At 45.3% G+C, this 15,576-nt stretch overlaps 1 protein-coding gene across 7 annotated transcripts in view; it reads right to left on the bottom strand.

Annotated features, from left to right (window-relative positions):
- Window positions 1–15,576, bottom strand: part of astn2 (astrotactin 2) — an 823,694-nt gene that overhangs the window by 583,245 nt on the left and 224,873 nt on the right. For 4 of the 7 annotated variants that reach the window (XM_033048879.1, XM_033048880.1, XM_033048882.1 and 1 more), the window contains one exon: window positions 6,322–6,423. The exons of 2 other annotated variants lie outside the window; for them this stretch is intronic. In XM_033048879.1, coding sequence (XP_032904770.1) covers window positions 6,322–6,423 — 102 coding nt within the window. Of the gene's footprint in view, window positions 1–6,321; window positions 6,424–8,024; window positions 8,066–15,576 lie in introns of those variants that run through there. One more of the 7 variants, XM_033048885.1, reaches the window with a different exon arrangement.

Raw genomic sequence — 15,576 nt, 5'->3', positions numbered from 1 at the left:
TTAGTTTATTGTCATGTGTACCGAGGTACAGTGAAAAGCTTAGAGAAATCAATATTCATACCACTGGGTTGTTAGCTGCACAAACAAAATATATGGTGCTGTTCCTCCAATTTGCATTAGGCCTCACTCTGACAGTGGAGGAGGCCCAGGACAGAAAGGCCAAGTGTGGGAATGGGAGGGCGTGTTAAAGTCTTTGGCAGCAGGAAGATCGTGTAGGCCCAGATCTGAACAGAGCTCAACAGATTCAACGGCCTGTAAAGTTTGCAAGTAGAAATAATCTTATGTGGGCGTTCCTCATCAAGGATTAATTTGCATGTTGTGGCAGTGTGCGATAACTAACGAAATTCACCTCACGTTCCACATGGAAGCAGATGCAAGAGTCTTAATTTTTTTTTTTGGCCTTGAGATAAAGTTACTTTTTCGTTGTGTAAAAGTCAAATCCTCATCTGTACAATACTGATAGAAGCAAATGTGTTGCAGTCTGTGATGCATGAATATAATTTTTAGCCCCTTGAGTGGCTCCAATCGAATTTTGGCCAAGGAATTTTTCTGGTTTACACGATGTGACATTTGGGGCTTGCAAGTCTGAATTTTATATAAACCCATTTAATTGGTGATGGGAACACAAAGTGTGAGAGGAACTCAGCGAGTCAAGCAGCATCTCTGGAGGACGTGGACAGGCAACAATAGTTTAGTTTAGGAAGGAACTGCAGATGCCGGTTTAAACCAAAGATAGACACAAAAACCTGGAGTAACTCAGCGGGAAAGGCAGCATCTCTGGAGAGAGGGAATGGGTGATGTTTCCTTAAACTCAATGACGTTTCGGGTCGAGACCCTTCCTTAGTCTGAAGGGCCTGTTTCCATCCAGACAAAACTTCCTCCTACTCGCCTCAGTTTTCCCAACAAGTCCTTACCATGTATCTATAAACAGTAGATGGCGTGAATGTAATCAGGTATTGTCTTTCCACTGAAGATAGAGACAAAAATCTGGAGTAACTCAGCGAGACAGGCAGCATCTCTGGAGAGAAGGAATGGGTGATGTTTCGGGTCAAGACCCTTCTTCAGACTGGTTAGAGATAAGGGAAACGAGAGATATCGAAGGTGATGTGGAGAGATAAAGACCAATGAATGAAAGATAGGCAAACAAGTAACGATGATAAACGAAACAGGCCATTATTATCTGTTTGTTGGGTGAAAACGAGAAACTTCAGTGGGGGAGGGATGGAGAGAGAGGGAATAGAAACATAGAAACATAGAAATTAGGTGCAGGAGTAGGCCATTCGGCCCTTCGAGCCTGCACAAAGTGTGAATGCCGGGGCTAACTGAAGTGAGATAGTCTGAAGAAGGGTTTCGGCCCGAAACGTTTCCTATTTCCTTCGCTCCATAGATGCTGCTGCACCCGCTGAGTTTCTCCAGCATTTTTGTGTACCTGAGAGAAATCAATGTTCATACCACTGGGCTGTAAGCTGCCCAAGTGAAATATGAGATGCTGTTCCTCCAATTTGCGTTTAGCCTCACTCTGACAATGGAGGAGACTGAGGACAGAAAAGTCTGTGTGGGAATGGGAAGGAGAATTAAAGTGTATAGCAACTGAGAGATCAGGTAGGTTCAGGTGGACTGATCGGAGGTGTTTGGACAGGTTAGCACGCAACAAAGGCTTTTCACCGTACCTCGGTACATGTGACAATAAACTAAACTGAACTGAAAAAAAATTTAAACAGTGCACATTCTTCCAAATCACAAGGTGGCAACAAAGCCTAATTTAAAACATTGGATTACGCGATCTCACAGACCTTGCAGAAGAGACTCGGTATTTTACTGCTGCACGCAGTCATTGATGTGTGTTTGTTGGCATCCAGAATAAACCAGCAATTAGTATTGATAAACAAAACAATAAATATGTCAGAAAACAAGTAAGGTTATGCATGGCTACTGGTGTGCTGAGGATTTGTGAAACTGAAATATTACTGCCAGATGCACACCAATTGTGTCCACAGAACCAACTTGCCAAATGGATAATGTAAACACTCTGTTTCATCTCCATCAAATACATGGCTGAAGTTTACGTCACTTGAGCTACTGTCTGTTCTGCATTTATGTCTGCAATATTCATGATTTAATATCTGCCATCTGGATGTTCCAGATGTGCATTCATTATAGTGAATCTCTTTTTTTTAAATGGCCGATTTCTCACGGGCTTCTTCTGAAATGACTTCATATTTGACGTGAGACAAAAATGCTGGAGAAACTCAGCGGGTGCGGCAGCATCTATGGAGTGAAGGAAATAGGCAAGGTATCAGGCCGAAACCGCTCTTCAGACTGATGCAGGGTGGGGGGGGGGGCCGGAAGAAGAAAGGAAGAGGAGGAGCCAGAGGGCTGCGGGAGAGCTGAGAAGGGGAGGAGCCAGCAAGGGCTACCGGAAATTGGAGAAGTCAATGCTCAAGCCGCCGGGGTGCAGACTGCCCAAGCGGAATATGACAGGACAGTTCTGCTGGATCCTCGCAGGGCAAGCAAGCATTGGTTAAAGATGTACCTGTGGAAATCTGCAGTCTTCCCAACCAGACTCTGACCGAGAATGGAATAGGGTGATACGTGGGCGGATGGAAATAGAGATTCTTTAAATATTCCCCCGAATACTTTGCAGGACGGCACGGCTGCGCAGCGGTAGTGTTGCTGCCGGTTCGATTCCGACTACGGGTACTGTCTGTACGGAGTTTGTACGTTCTCCCTGTGACCTGCGTGGGTTTTCTCCGGCTTCAGTTTCCTCCCACACTCCAAAGACGTACAGGTTTGTAAGTTAATTAGCTTGGTATAAATGTAAATTGTCACTAGTGTGTGGAGGATAGTGTTAATATGCGGGTCGGCGGTGAATTAACCACCCTATTTGTGCCACCCATGCAGTAGAATTCCGGAACTGATTTCGAAATAGTCTCTCAGTTGGAACACTAGCATTGGATGGTCCGACATCCATTTCAGGCAAAGAGAAGATTGAGCCAACGCAATATCCTCAGATGAGGCAGGGGGCAATATTCCTGTCATCAACATTCCTGGCCCCTTCCTGCGATCCCACCTGGACCCAACATCAAAATTCATTAGGTAGACAAAAGTGCTAGGGAAACTCAGCGGGTGCAGCAGCATCTATGGAGTGAAGGAAATAGGCAATGATTCGGACCAAAACCCTTCTTCAGACTGATGTGGGTGGGGGGGGGGCAGGGAGAAAAAAGGAGAAAGGAAGAGGAGGAGCCCGAGGGCTGAGGGAGAGCTGAGAAGGGGAGGAGATAATTAATTAATTACATTTGGCTGAGACCGTTGGATTCTATCACTACACAGTCCTGCAATGGCGCAGCAGTAGAGTTGCTGCCTCACAGCGCCAGAGACCCGGGTTTGGTCCAGACTACGGGTGCTGTCTGTACGGAATTTTTACCTGCGTGGCTTTTCTCCGGGTGCTCCGGTTTACTTCCACCCTCCAAAGACGTGCAGGTTTGAAGGTTAATTGGCTCAGTATAATTGTAAATTGTCCCTGGTGTGTTGGGTAGGGTTAGTGTGCAGTGTAGTGCAATTGTCCCTAGTGCGATAATGCCAATGTGCGGGTGATTGCTGGTCGGCGTAGACTCGGTGGGCCGAAGGGCCCATTTCCACGCTGTATCTGAACATTAAACCAAACTATCTCATGAATGGAAGGGAAGGTAAAAATCTTTGTGATGATGAATGAAACAGTGTCTTTCCTTTTATCATAACAGGCAAAGCAAGCTATTCTGTAGCTGACTCATTTATAATATACTTTTGATTCCCATTTCTCTCGGGAAGCCTCAGGACATGCAGCATTGATCCATAGCCTCCTGTAGCAATTACATTTAATGTTTGCACATTAAAATACATTTCTAAGGTTTCACAAAATGTAGTAACTTCAAACTTAATTCTGTTCGCCGAGGACATTGCTTCCACCTCCTTGAATCAAATTAAATGCATTGATATTGTTTAGCCAGTAGACAGGGCAATAGTTGGGAAGTGCCTGATCTTAGTGTTTAGTTTAGAGATACAGCGCGGAAACAGGCCCTTCAGCCCACCGAGTCCACACACTAACACTACCCTACACACACTAACACTACCCTACACACACTAGGGACAATTTACAATTTTATCGATGTCAATTAACCTACAAACCTGTTTACCTTTGGAGTGTGGGAGGAAACCGGAGCACCCGGAGAAAACCCATGCAGGTGACAGGGAGAATGCACAAAATCCATACACACAGCACCCGTAGTCAGGATTGAACCTGGGTCTCTGGAGCTGTGAGGCAGCAACTCTACCTCTGCGCCACCGTGCCACCCAAGTTGATATAATTTGATTTGAGGAAGCAATCACAGGCCTTGTTAAGGGGCTGTCCCACTGTACGAGCTAATTCAAGAGTTCTCCCGAGTTTCCCCTGATTCGAACTCGGAGAATTACGGTAATAGCCGCTCGTAGGTACTCAGGCTCTCGTGGACATTTTTCATGTCTCCACAAGTCTTCACGATCTTACCGCGTTTCCCGAGTACCTGCCGTTAGCGTTACGAGCCGCTAAGAGACGTCCCGAGCTCCGACGTACATTCTACGTACTTACCACGGATTTGATTTTTTTTTTTAACTCGGGAGAGCTCTTGAATGAACTCGTACAGTGGGACAGGCCCTTTAGTGTTTCTCCTTCTGAATACAAGTGCTGCAAATAGTGTCTCCACAACACCTTCTCAATTAAATAGAAAGATAAGCAACTCAACAGCAGTGGTCCCAGACAAAGCCAACATCTCCACCACAGGTCATTCTCATCCCACACTCCCAAAACGCACTGCTATTCACTGGAATTTCGAAGGATGAAGGGGTATCTTACAGAAACTTATAAAATTCTTAAGGGATTGGACAGGCTAGGTGCAGGAAAAATGTTCCTGATGTTGGGGGAGTTTAGAACTAGGGGTCACATTTTAAGAATAAGGGTTAGGCCATTTAGAACTGAGATAAGGAAAAACCTTGCATACAGAGAGTTGTGAATCTGTGGAATTCTCCACCACAGAAGACAGCGGAGGCCAATTCACTGGATGTTTTCAAGAGAGAGTTAGATACAGCTTTTAGGACTAACGAATCAAGGGATATGGGGAGAAAGTAGGAACGGGGTACTGATTTTGGATGATCAGCCATGATCATATTGAATGGCGGTGCTGTCTCGAAGGGCCGATTGGCCTACATTTGCACCTGTTTTCTATGTTTCTATGAGATTCATCCAAGCAGACTGAGAAGATTCCAGAAAGTGATTATAATCCAAGGTGATGCCCATCCCAGCGATTGTCTGCACATGGAGGAAGGAACTGCTGGTTTACACGGAAGATAAACACAAAATGCCGGAGTAAATCAGCGATTCTCTGCGTGCTGGTCCCAGAAGCGGATCTGCGATCACTCATTTCATTCGCTCCGTCCTTTTAAACCTCGACTCCAACGGCAGCATTTCTTACAGGACTTGATCTTGCATTTAACGCTATTCACATGACACTGTATCTGTACACTGTGGGCGGTCGGGTTGTAATCACAAATAGCATTTCCGCTACATAGAAAGCACCAAACAAAAAAGCTTTTCACCGTACCTTGGTAGAAAAACCACACAGTTCTTGGGAGAACGTGCGAACTCCACAAAGACAGCGCAAAATGGTGGGGCCATGCCCTGCCAGGGGGAGGTGGTGAGGCAAAGATCCATGAGCTGTGCCTCACCAGGAACTGCTGGTTGCTCACCAGGAACTGCTTGGCCTATGTCCTTTGCTCCATAGATGCAGCCTCACCCGCTGAGTTTCTCCAGCATTTTTGTCTACCTTCGATTTTCCAGCATCTGCAGTTCCTTCTTAACCATTCTGCTGCTCAGTTGGCCCTGTTTCCACCAATCTTTCCACCACCACGCACAAGAAGCGACAAGACAGACACCATTGCGTGCAGATGCCGAGAAGTGTGTGTTCAGCTCTGGCTGAACAGCTTCTAATCTTGTGTGTGGACTCGATAAGCAGATCACCTTCCACAAATTACTGTGCATTTGATGGAAATGACAGGACAATTCTGGAATTCACTAATGTCAAATTGCTATAATTTAAAGGTCAGTTACTGCCAGCAGGTTCATATTCCTCACCGAGTTAGATCACAGATTCGTACTCTCAATTCATTTCATAGCAGGCAGTTGCCAAAGGCACACGTCTGAGATGAGGAATTGCCGGTTTCTTATTCCTGTTAAAACAAACCAAAACCCTCAAATTTGTCTGTCACTCTCGTTTCCGAACATGAGACCACATCAGACACAGTAAACATTACCTTTGCTCCTTCTCCTCCCCCTGTGCTCAGAGTAGAAAGTGAGGTGGGTTTCATCATCCGCTTCTGTGCCAGAGTCCTCTTCCGCTCTGAGAATACCACTCCCTGGTGAGTGAAAACAAAGCCGCCTTTAAATTGAGATGGACAACAACGTCCTCCTTTGATCTTAAGACCAGAGAGAGCCCGCAGGAGGTCGAGTCCCATCGCGCCAACACCAAGACTAAAGCTGGAAGTAAAGCACCTGGGCTAGATTGGGGTATTGCGCTCAGAGTCCGTGATTGCCAATGGGGAAGATGCCCGAGATAGTCTGACTGGGCATCGAGGGCGGCAGGGTGGGGCGGCAGTAGAGATGCTGCCTTACAGCACCAGCGACTATGGGTGCTGTCTGTACAGAGTTTGTACGTTCTCCCTGCTCTGTCCGGGCGCTCCGGTTTCCTCCCACATGCCAAAGACGTGCAGGTTTGTAGGTCAATTGGCTTCTGTAAACTGGCCCTCGTGCTTTGGATGCGAAATTGGGATAATATAGAGTATGGGTGATTGATGGTCAGCGTGGACTCAGAGGGCTGAAGGGCCTGTTTCCATGCTGTATCTCTAAACTAAACTAAGTGTTATCATAGTTCTTCAATAGGTCCCTGTGCCTACAATATCCTGTTGAACTCTGCACTTCCTACGATGTCAAGATTTAAATTCACTTTGTATACCAAGAGTGCATACGTTCATAAATGACAGGAGCAGAATTAGGCCATTCGGCCCATCAAGTCTACTCCGCCATTCAGTCATGGCCGATCTATCTTTCCCTCTCAACCCCATTCTCCTGCCTTCTCCCCATAACCCCTGACACCCGTACTAATCAAGAATCTATCTATCTCTGCCTTAAAATAATCCATTGACTGGCACAAAGTGCTGGAGTAACTCAGCGGGGCAGGCAGCACCTCTGGAGAGAAGGAATGGGTGACGTTTCGGGTCGAGACCCTTCTTCAGACTGAGAGTCATGGGAGAGGGAGACTGGAGATATGGAAGGGTGTGGTGTGAAAATGAGAGGTCAAAGGGGTTGAGGTCAAGTATCTTTTTGGTGCAACATTTTGTGTCTATTTCCATTGTTGGAGCCATCAAATGCCCAGGGAATATATTATAACAGGGAGGAGAAGCTCAAAGATCGCGGACTCTTACCTGAATTATTACAAAGTTGAGAACATCTTATAGAAAAGTAGCATTTGGTTTATTTTAACATTAGAAGATGTAGATGGAATTGCTTTCATTTGGAATGAAAAATTAAGGAACAACGACTAAGCTTTAATTTGAATGTTTAGCTTAGTTTAGTTTAGTTTAATTTAGAGATACAGGTGGTGGCCCATCGTAGACGATGATATCAGAGATACAGAGATCTCTGATTTAGAGATACAGCGTGGAAACAGGCTCTTCGGCCCACCGAGGCCATGCTGACCAGCGATCACCCACACACTATTTCTACCTACACACCAGGGACAATTTACAGAAGATTATTAACCGACAAACCTTCATATCTTTGGAGTGTGGGAGGCAACCGGAGCACCTGGAGAGAACCCACACAGTCACAGGGAGAATGTATAAACTCTGTACAGACAGCACCCGTAGTCAGGATCAAAACCGGCAAGACAGCAACTCTATTGTTGTGCCATTTTCACTTGCTCTTGAGGAACTGAAATAGCGCGTTGAGCAGTCCCTACCTCTTTTCCCACAATCTACAGCACGATGTTGACAAGATGGTAGGAAATTTGAAGAATACAGTTGAACAGAGGGATCTGGGAATAACCGTGCATAGTTCCTTGAAGGTGGAATTTCATATAGATAGGGTGGTAAAGAAAGCTTTTGGTATGCTAGCCTTTATAAATCAGAGCATTGAGTATAGAAGCTGGGAGGTAATGTTAAAATTGTACAAGGCATTGGTGAGACCAAATCTGGAGTATGGTGTACAATTTTGGTCGCCCAATTATAGGAAGGATGTCAACAAAATAGAGAGAGTACAGAGGAGATTTACTAGAATGTTGCCTGGGTTTCAACAACTAAGTTACAGAGATAGGTTGAATAAGTTAGGTCTTTATTCTCTGGAGCGCAGAAGGTTAAGGGGGGACTTGATAGAGGTCTTTAAAATGATGAGAGGGATAGACAGAGTTGACGTGATCAAGCTTTTCCCTTTGAGAATAGGGAAGATTCAAACAAGAGGACATGACTTCAGAATTAAGGGACAGAAGTTTAGGGGTAACATGAGGGGGAACTTCTTTACTCAGAGAGTGGTAGCGGTGTGGAATGAGCTTCCAGTGGAAGTGGTGGCGGCAGGTTCGTTGGTATCATTTAAAAATAAATTGGATAGGCATATGGATGAGAAGGGAATGGAGGGTTATGGTATGAGTGCAGGCAGGTGGGACTAAGGGAAAAAAGTTGTTCGGCACGGACTTGTAGGGCCGAGATGGCCTGTTTCCGTGCTGTAATTGTTATATGGTTATATGGTTATATGGTTATGACGAAAGACAACTGACATTTCTACACGGTGTGCGAGAATGTCGGCGCCTGGTCTCAACCTGAGCAACTACATGGCAAAGCTGGAAAGTTCCAACTGTGCGACGCAGTCAAACACATTCTCGGCAAAGATGCAAACTGTTCCTGCTGTCTCATTATCTTGTCAAGTTTCGCAACAGTCAAAGCACACTTCCCAAGTGTCTTGCTGTACACACTGCAGGAGGAAAGGACTACTCTCTCAGCTCACACAACAAAGACAGCGGTAACTTGATTTTAACGGTCGGCCGGCTGAACAATGGGTTCTTTCATCCTTCCACACAAAGGAAAGTGCAAGCACGGGTCGTATGGAGGCACACATTGAAATAACAGCGCTTCTTCTGTGCTTTTTAACGTGTCTTTCAATTAAGATAGCACTGACATTTGAATCTGGCTCGTGATAAAATCAACCCTTGGGAAAGCAAATACATTCAAGAAGGTGAAGTCGAACACAAAATGCTGGAGTTATTGAACGACAGTCTTGACCCGAAACGTCGCCCATTCCTTCTCTCCGGAAATGCTGCCTGAGTCACTCCAGCATTTTGTGCCCATCTTCGGCGTAAACCAGCATCTGCAGTTCCTTCCTACACATGAAGCAGAAGGGTTTGTTAACCTTTGCACCTCTGAAACTGACCGCTGGGTCATTTCTGCCGTGTGAGGTTGGGAAAAGCTGGAGTTTGGGAACGTTTACGCTTGAGGAAGGAACGAAGCGAATGAAACCAATGCCATTAGAACATAGAACAAGGTTAATTCCCGGAATGGCAGGATTGTCAAATGCTGAGAGAATGGAGCAGCTGGGCTTGTACACTCTGGAGTTTAGAAGGATGAGAGGCGATCTCATTGAAACATATAAGATTGTTATGGGCTTGGACACACTAGAGGCAGGAAACATGTTCCTGATGTTGGGGGAGTCCAGAACCAGGGGCCACAGTTTAAGAATAAGGAGTAAGCCATTTAGAACGGAGATGTGGAAACACTTTTTCTCACAGAGTGGTGAGTCTGTGGAATTCTCTGCCTCAGAGGGCGGTGGAGGCAGGTTCTCTGGATGCTTTCAAGAGAGAGCTAGATAGGGCTCTTAAAGATAGTGGAGTCAGGGGCTATGGGGAGAAGGCAGGAACTGATCAGCCATGATCACATTGAATGGCGTTGCTGGCTCGAAGGGCCAAATGGCCTGCTCCTGCACCTATTGTCTATTGTCTATTCTTGATTAGTACGGGTGTCAGGGGTTATGGGGAGAAGGCAGGAGAATGGAGTTAGGAGGGAGAGATAGATCAGCCATGATTGAATGGCGAAGCCGACTTGATGGGCCAAATGGCCTAATTCTACTCCTATCCCTTATGACCTTATGAACAATCCTATCTTCTGTCTGCCAGCTATCTTCTCGACGGCCCCTCGCTGGGTCCCCATTTGTTCTCCTTGCCCCCTCCAAACCCCTCGCTGGGTCCCCCCTTCGTTCTTGACGGCCCACCACCGCCAGGTAGCTCTCGCTGGCCCTCCTGGCCCTCATCTACTGCTTGTGATCCAAATGCCTCCACTCCCTCCTCAAGTGATCAGTATTTGACATCAAAAACCAAAACATGCTGCAGTCAGGATCCTTCATCAACATCTGGCTTATTTTTTGTTTGATTTTCAATATTTGATCTGGAGAAGAGTGATCAAAAGAAGAGTCCCAACGTGTAATGTCACCTCACCATGTCCTCCATAGCTGCTGCCTGATCTGTTGAGTTACTCCAGCACTTTGCTTTCTTGCACATCCCTGCATCCCTCCCTTTGTCACCTCTTCCCCAGCCAACATTGGGCCAATATGGGCCCAATCATTCCTTGGCCATCTGTTGCTGTCCCTGATCTGTTCTGGCCTTTCCTTACCTCCAGTTTCCACTCCCCCCCTCTATTTTCAGTCTGAAGAAGGGTTCCGACCCAAAACGTCACCCATCCTTTTTCTCCGGAGATGCTGCCTGACCCACTGAGTTACTCGAGCCCTGAGTGCCCGCTGAGTTTCTCCAGCACTTTGTGTCTATTTCCCAAAGTCTATACTCAGTTCTCTGACACATGAATGCCAATACATCAAAAGCCTTTTTGGCCTCTCTATCGACCTGCGACACAACTTTCAAGGAACTATGTACCTGCACTCCTAGATCCCTCTGCTCTACAACACTCCCCAGAGCCCTGCCATTCACTGTGTAGGTCCTGCCCTTGTTAGACTTGCCGAAATGCAACACATCACATTTCTCTGCATTAAATTCAATCAACCATTCCTCGGCCCACCTGCCCAACCGATCAAGATCCTGCTGCAATTTTTGACTTGCATAATATAATCCCTATAAAAGAACTCAACGGGTCAGGTGGCATCTCTGGAGAACACGGACAGTTGACATTTCAAGTCGGGGCCCTTCTTCAGAAACATGCCGGGCCCCGCTGAGTTACTCCAGCACTTTGTGTCCTTTCTTTTAGTAAACCACCATCTGCAGTTCCTTGTTTCGATATAATCCCAAAGTCTGGCAGGTATCAGGAAACAGGATCTGTAAAGGTCACAGGATTTGTGGCTGTTTCACACAGCAACAAGAATGTTATGAGTGCTTCAGGGTGATTTAGTCCCTCAAGATGGCAGAATATAAATAGAGCGCTGTTCGAGAAGATCAAACAGCGGCCATAAAGGGAGAGAAAAATGTGCACACCTGTGCGATACTGACTCAGCTCACAATTAATCACCAAACTCACAGAAAGAATTGAAAAACCAGCCAAAGCAAAACTGCTTCTCCAAAAAGAGTAATTTCAATGCTGCAGCCCAGTTCATACAAACTACACATGATTAATTATTGCTGAATTAAATTTAGATTGGCAAGGTTTCTTTGCAATCTGATCACCACGTTTGTTTTGTGTAGCCTAAAGGATGATTGGAAAATCATGAAACGATTTGCAATGCAAAGCTGATCTGAAAGTCAAAACGTGTTATTAATTGGACATTTGCAATTTTCATGGGCTGTTTGACAAGTCAGGTTCAGTGGAACACAGTTAATATCAGCCATTAATGTTAATCATTTGCAGAAATAAAAAGGATTTAGTTAATGCGGCTCACAATAGTTCTGTTTGTAATGCAGGAAACTTAGGAAAGAAGATAATAAGTTGGTTGTTCGGAGTCCCCTGTTTGAAAAATGTCAAGTTTGACTTATCTCTGCCTCAGGCATCACATAGATATTGGGATGTAGTCTGTTTTAACTGGCTTAAAATAAGCATTTCTCGCAGTCCAAACAAGCCCCCCGGCCACTTCAGTACAAGAACAATTAATTCCAAAGTATTAGGATTATACAGCCCTCCCTCGGAGGTGAAACAGTGGAAACAAATCACTCTCACAATCGGGCCCGTGCTTCATTCTCTTTGGTTTGTCCAAAACAGGTGCTGCCCCAACAGAGAAGCAAGCGCGCTGTCAACTCTTGTTGCTGCACCCCATGTCACCAGAGGTTTCATGCAAAGCCCAGCCTCTCCTGCCGTGCACAGAGAAACAATCTCGGAGGAGCAGCAAGGGTCACAGGCCTCTGCAGCTCTGTAACGCGGGGAATGTGAATGGATGAGATTGCTCCAGGGCTGTCCACAGCCTCCCTCAAGGTGGCTGAATACACATCGGTGGATGTAAATGTCACAGTTCTGCTCAAGAGTCAAGACTGTTTTACAGTTTATATATATATTATATATATGTGTGTGTGTGTGGTCATATATATTGCATACATATATATTACACGCGTACACACACACACATATATATATATATATATATATATATTTATATATGTGATATATTTGGCAGGGCATAGTATATATATATATATATATATATATATATATATATATATATACACAGTATATATAGATCCCTCTGCACTACGACACTTCCCAGAGCCCTACCACTCACTGTTTAGGTCCTGCCCTTGCTAGACTTGTCAAATATATAATATATATAAATATATATAACACACACACACACATATATATATATATATATTACATATATATATACATGCTATACACGCACATGTATACAGTCTGAAGCAGCGTCTCGACCTGAAATGTCATCCATACCTTCTATCTAGTTGCAGCCTGTCCTGCTCCATTACTCCAGCATTTTGTGTGTGTGTATATATATACACACACACACACACATACGTACGTACACATAAAAACCTACAAACAATAATAGTATAAAAAGACAAAACCAATGCCTATATAGTTCAGAGTTTATTTGGAGGTTGTCGTGTTTAATAGCCTGATGGTTGTAGGGAAGAAGCTGTTCCTGAACCTGGATGTTACAGTTTCCAGGCTCCTAATGGCAGGGGTGAAATGAGTGTGTGGTCAGGTGTGGGTCTCTGATGATGCTGGCTGTCTTGTTGAGGCAGCGACTCCTGCAAGCCCCCTTCGATGGTGGGGAGGTCAGAAGCCGCAGTGGTCACCACTTTCTGCACTCAATGTTCTGACTCGCAGTGGAAGATTATTGTGAACGTCTAATGTTTTTTCTTTCATGTACCAGGGTGGCATCAAAGCTTCGTCTCGCTCCCTGTCAGTTGTACATGGCCTTCGTGGAGGTGGAAATAAGCAGTCTCTGTGGTTTTGAAAATCCTCCTCAAAAGCTGGTGAAAGCAGATCCATTGCGAAACGCAGCAGCTGTCCCCAGAGCCAATCTGTCACAAGACTGAACAGAAAAGGAATATTCCTTCAGGTAAATTCTCAATGGAAAAGAATGAATCCAAGGAATGCTGTTTCCAATTCCAAATATGGAAACTCTTGTCGAAGAAATGTAGTCAGGAGTGGCCTTGTAGGAGCACAAAGGATATTGTTTTCTTTCTCTGTGTCAGTCTCAGCAATGAGGATTTGCAAATGGATCAACACCAACCCCGGGATCTCGTCAACAATGCGCTTTTTCCATAACTTTAGAATAACACTCAACAGGGCGGCACGGTGGTGCAGCGGTAGAGTTGCTGCCTCACAGCGCCAGAGACCCAGGTTCGATCCTGACTACGGGTGCTCTCTGTACAGAGTTTGTACGTTCTCCCCGTGACCTGCGTGGGTTTTCCCCGGGTGCTCTGGTTTCCTCCCGCACTCCAAAGACGTACAGGTTTGCAGGCTGATTGGCTGGGTATAATTGTAAAGTATCCCTGGTGTGCAGGATAGTGTTAGTGTACGGGGATCGCTGGCCGGCGCGGACTCGGTGGGGTGAAGAGCCTGTTTCGGCTAAACTCCAAACTAAACTAAAAACAACCAAAAAAACTAAATTAATTTTTAGTGGGCTACACATCGATCTCCCCTTTGGCCTTTCTTGGCGATGTTGTTCACTCACTACTATATTGCACAAGAATCTGCGATCATTTAGTGTTGTGTAACTGTGTGAGTTCATTTTGCCTGAGGCCTTGAATCCGGTCGCTAAATAAGTCGAAAAACAAAATGATTGCCTTCTCTTCATGCAAGAAATTCCATTTTTTACTTATTAACTCCATCCTTTTCATTACAACCATCAGAGCTGAACCTCGATCTTCAAAGGTTTACGTCTCAAAGGATGAGCATATCAAAAAGGAACAGGCAAAGGTCACCTGGCCTCTGAGATTTGACCTGCCATTTAGTAAGGTCTGAGTAATCTCAATTTTGCATTTTCATCAACCAATGGTAACCTTTTAGCCCCTCGTTTATCACAGATCTCTCCATATGTACCTTAAAATTATTCAAGGACACCACTTTCACTATCCTCTGCTGAATTCGTCCATAAGGAGGTTATTAAACTGGAAAGGGTGCAAGGCATCTGGCTATTAAACACTACAACGTCCGATAAGCTTTGAACGACATAGACTTGAGGGCAATCCTTCCTTAAAACCCACAGCTTTGACCAAGTAGTTGTTTCCTGGCACTTTGAGAGGATGTTTCCACAAGTGGGAGAGTCGCGACTTCTCAAGTTCTTGAATTTTCCTTGTTTGTAATCATAAAGCTCTCTACAGGTGAACTGGTGAGTGTTTGACGGCACTGAGCCTAGACTCACCGGCGTTTATAAGGATGAGTGGGCACCACATTGAAACTTACCGAATAGTGAGAGGCCTGGATAGTGGATGTGGAGAGGATGTTTCCACCAGTGGGAGAGTCTAAGACCAAAGGCCATAGTCTCAGCATAAAAGTACATATCTTAAGAAAGGAGATGAGGAGGAATTTCTTTAGTCAGAGTGTGGTGAAATTGTGGAATTCATCGCCACTGACGGCTATGGAGGCCGTGTCAATGGATATTTTTAAGGCAGAGATTGACAAATTCTTGATTAGTGCGGGTGTCAGGGCTAAGGCAGAGGAGAAGGCAGGAGAATGGGGTTGAGAGGGAAAGATAGATCAGCCATGGAGTAGACTTGATAGGCCAAATGGCCTAATTCTGCTCCTATAACGTATGAACATAATACACTAATCAAAGGCTCAATATGAGGAGAAGTTGCTATTGTTGGACTGGCCTGGATCATTGAATCCAACATTCCCATTGCATCTAGTGCATCACGGTGGCGCAGCGGTAGAGATGCTGCCTCACAGCGCAGGAGACCCGGGTTAAATCCTGACTACGGGGGTTGTCTGTGCGGAGTTTGCACGTTCTCCCCGTGAACTGCGTGGGTTCTCTCCGGGATCTCCAGTTACCTCCCACAATCCAAAGACGTACAGGTTTGTACGTTAATTGGCTTGGTAGAATGATCAATTGGCCCAAAAGTGCTATCGTAC

The sequence above is a fragment of the Amblyraja radiata genome, chromosome 32, assembly GCF_010909765.2.
Source record: "Amblyraja radiata isolate CabotCenter1 chromosome 32, sAmbRad1.1.pri, whole genome shotgun sequence".
Lineage (NCBI taxonomy): Eukaryota > Metazoa > Chordata > Chondrichthyes > Rajiformes > Rajidae > Amblyraja > Amblyraja radiata.
This window is presented reverse-complemented; position numbering and strand designations above follow the sequence as displayed.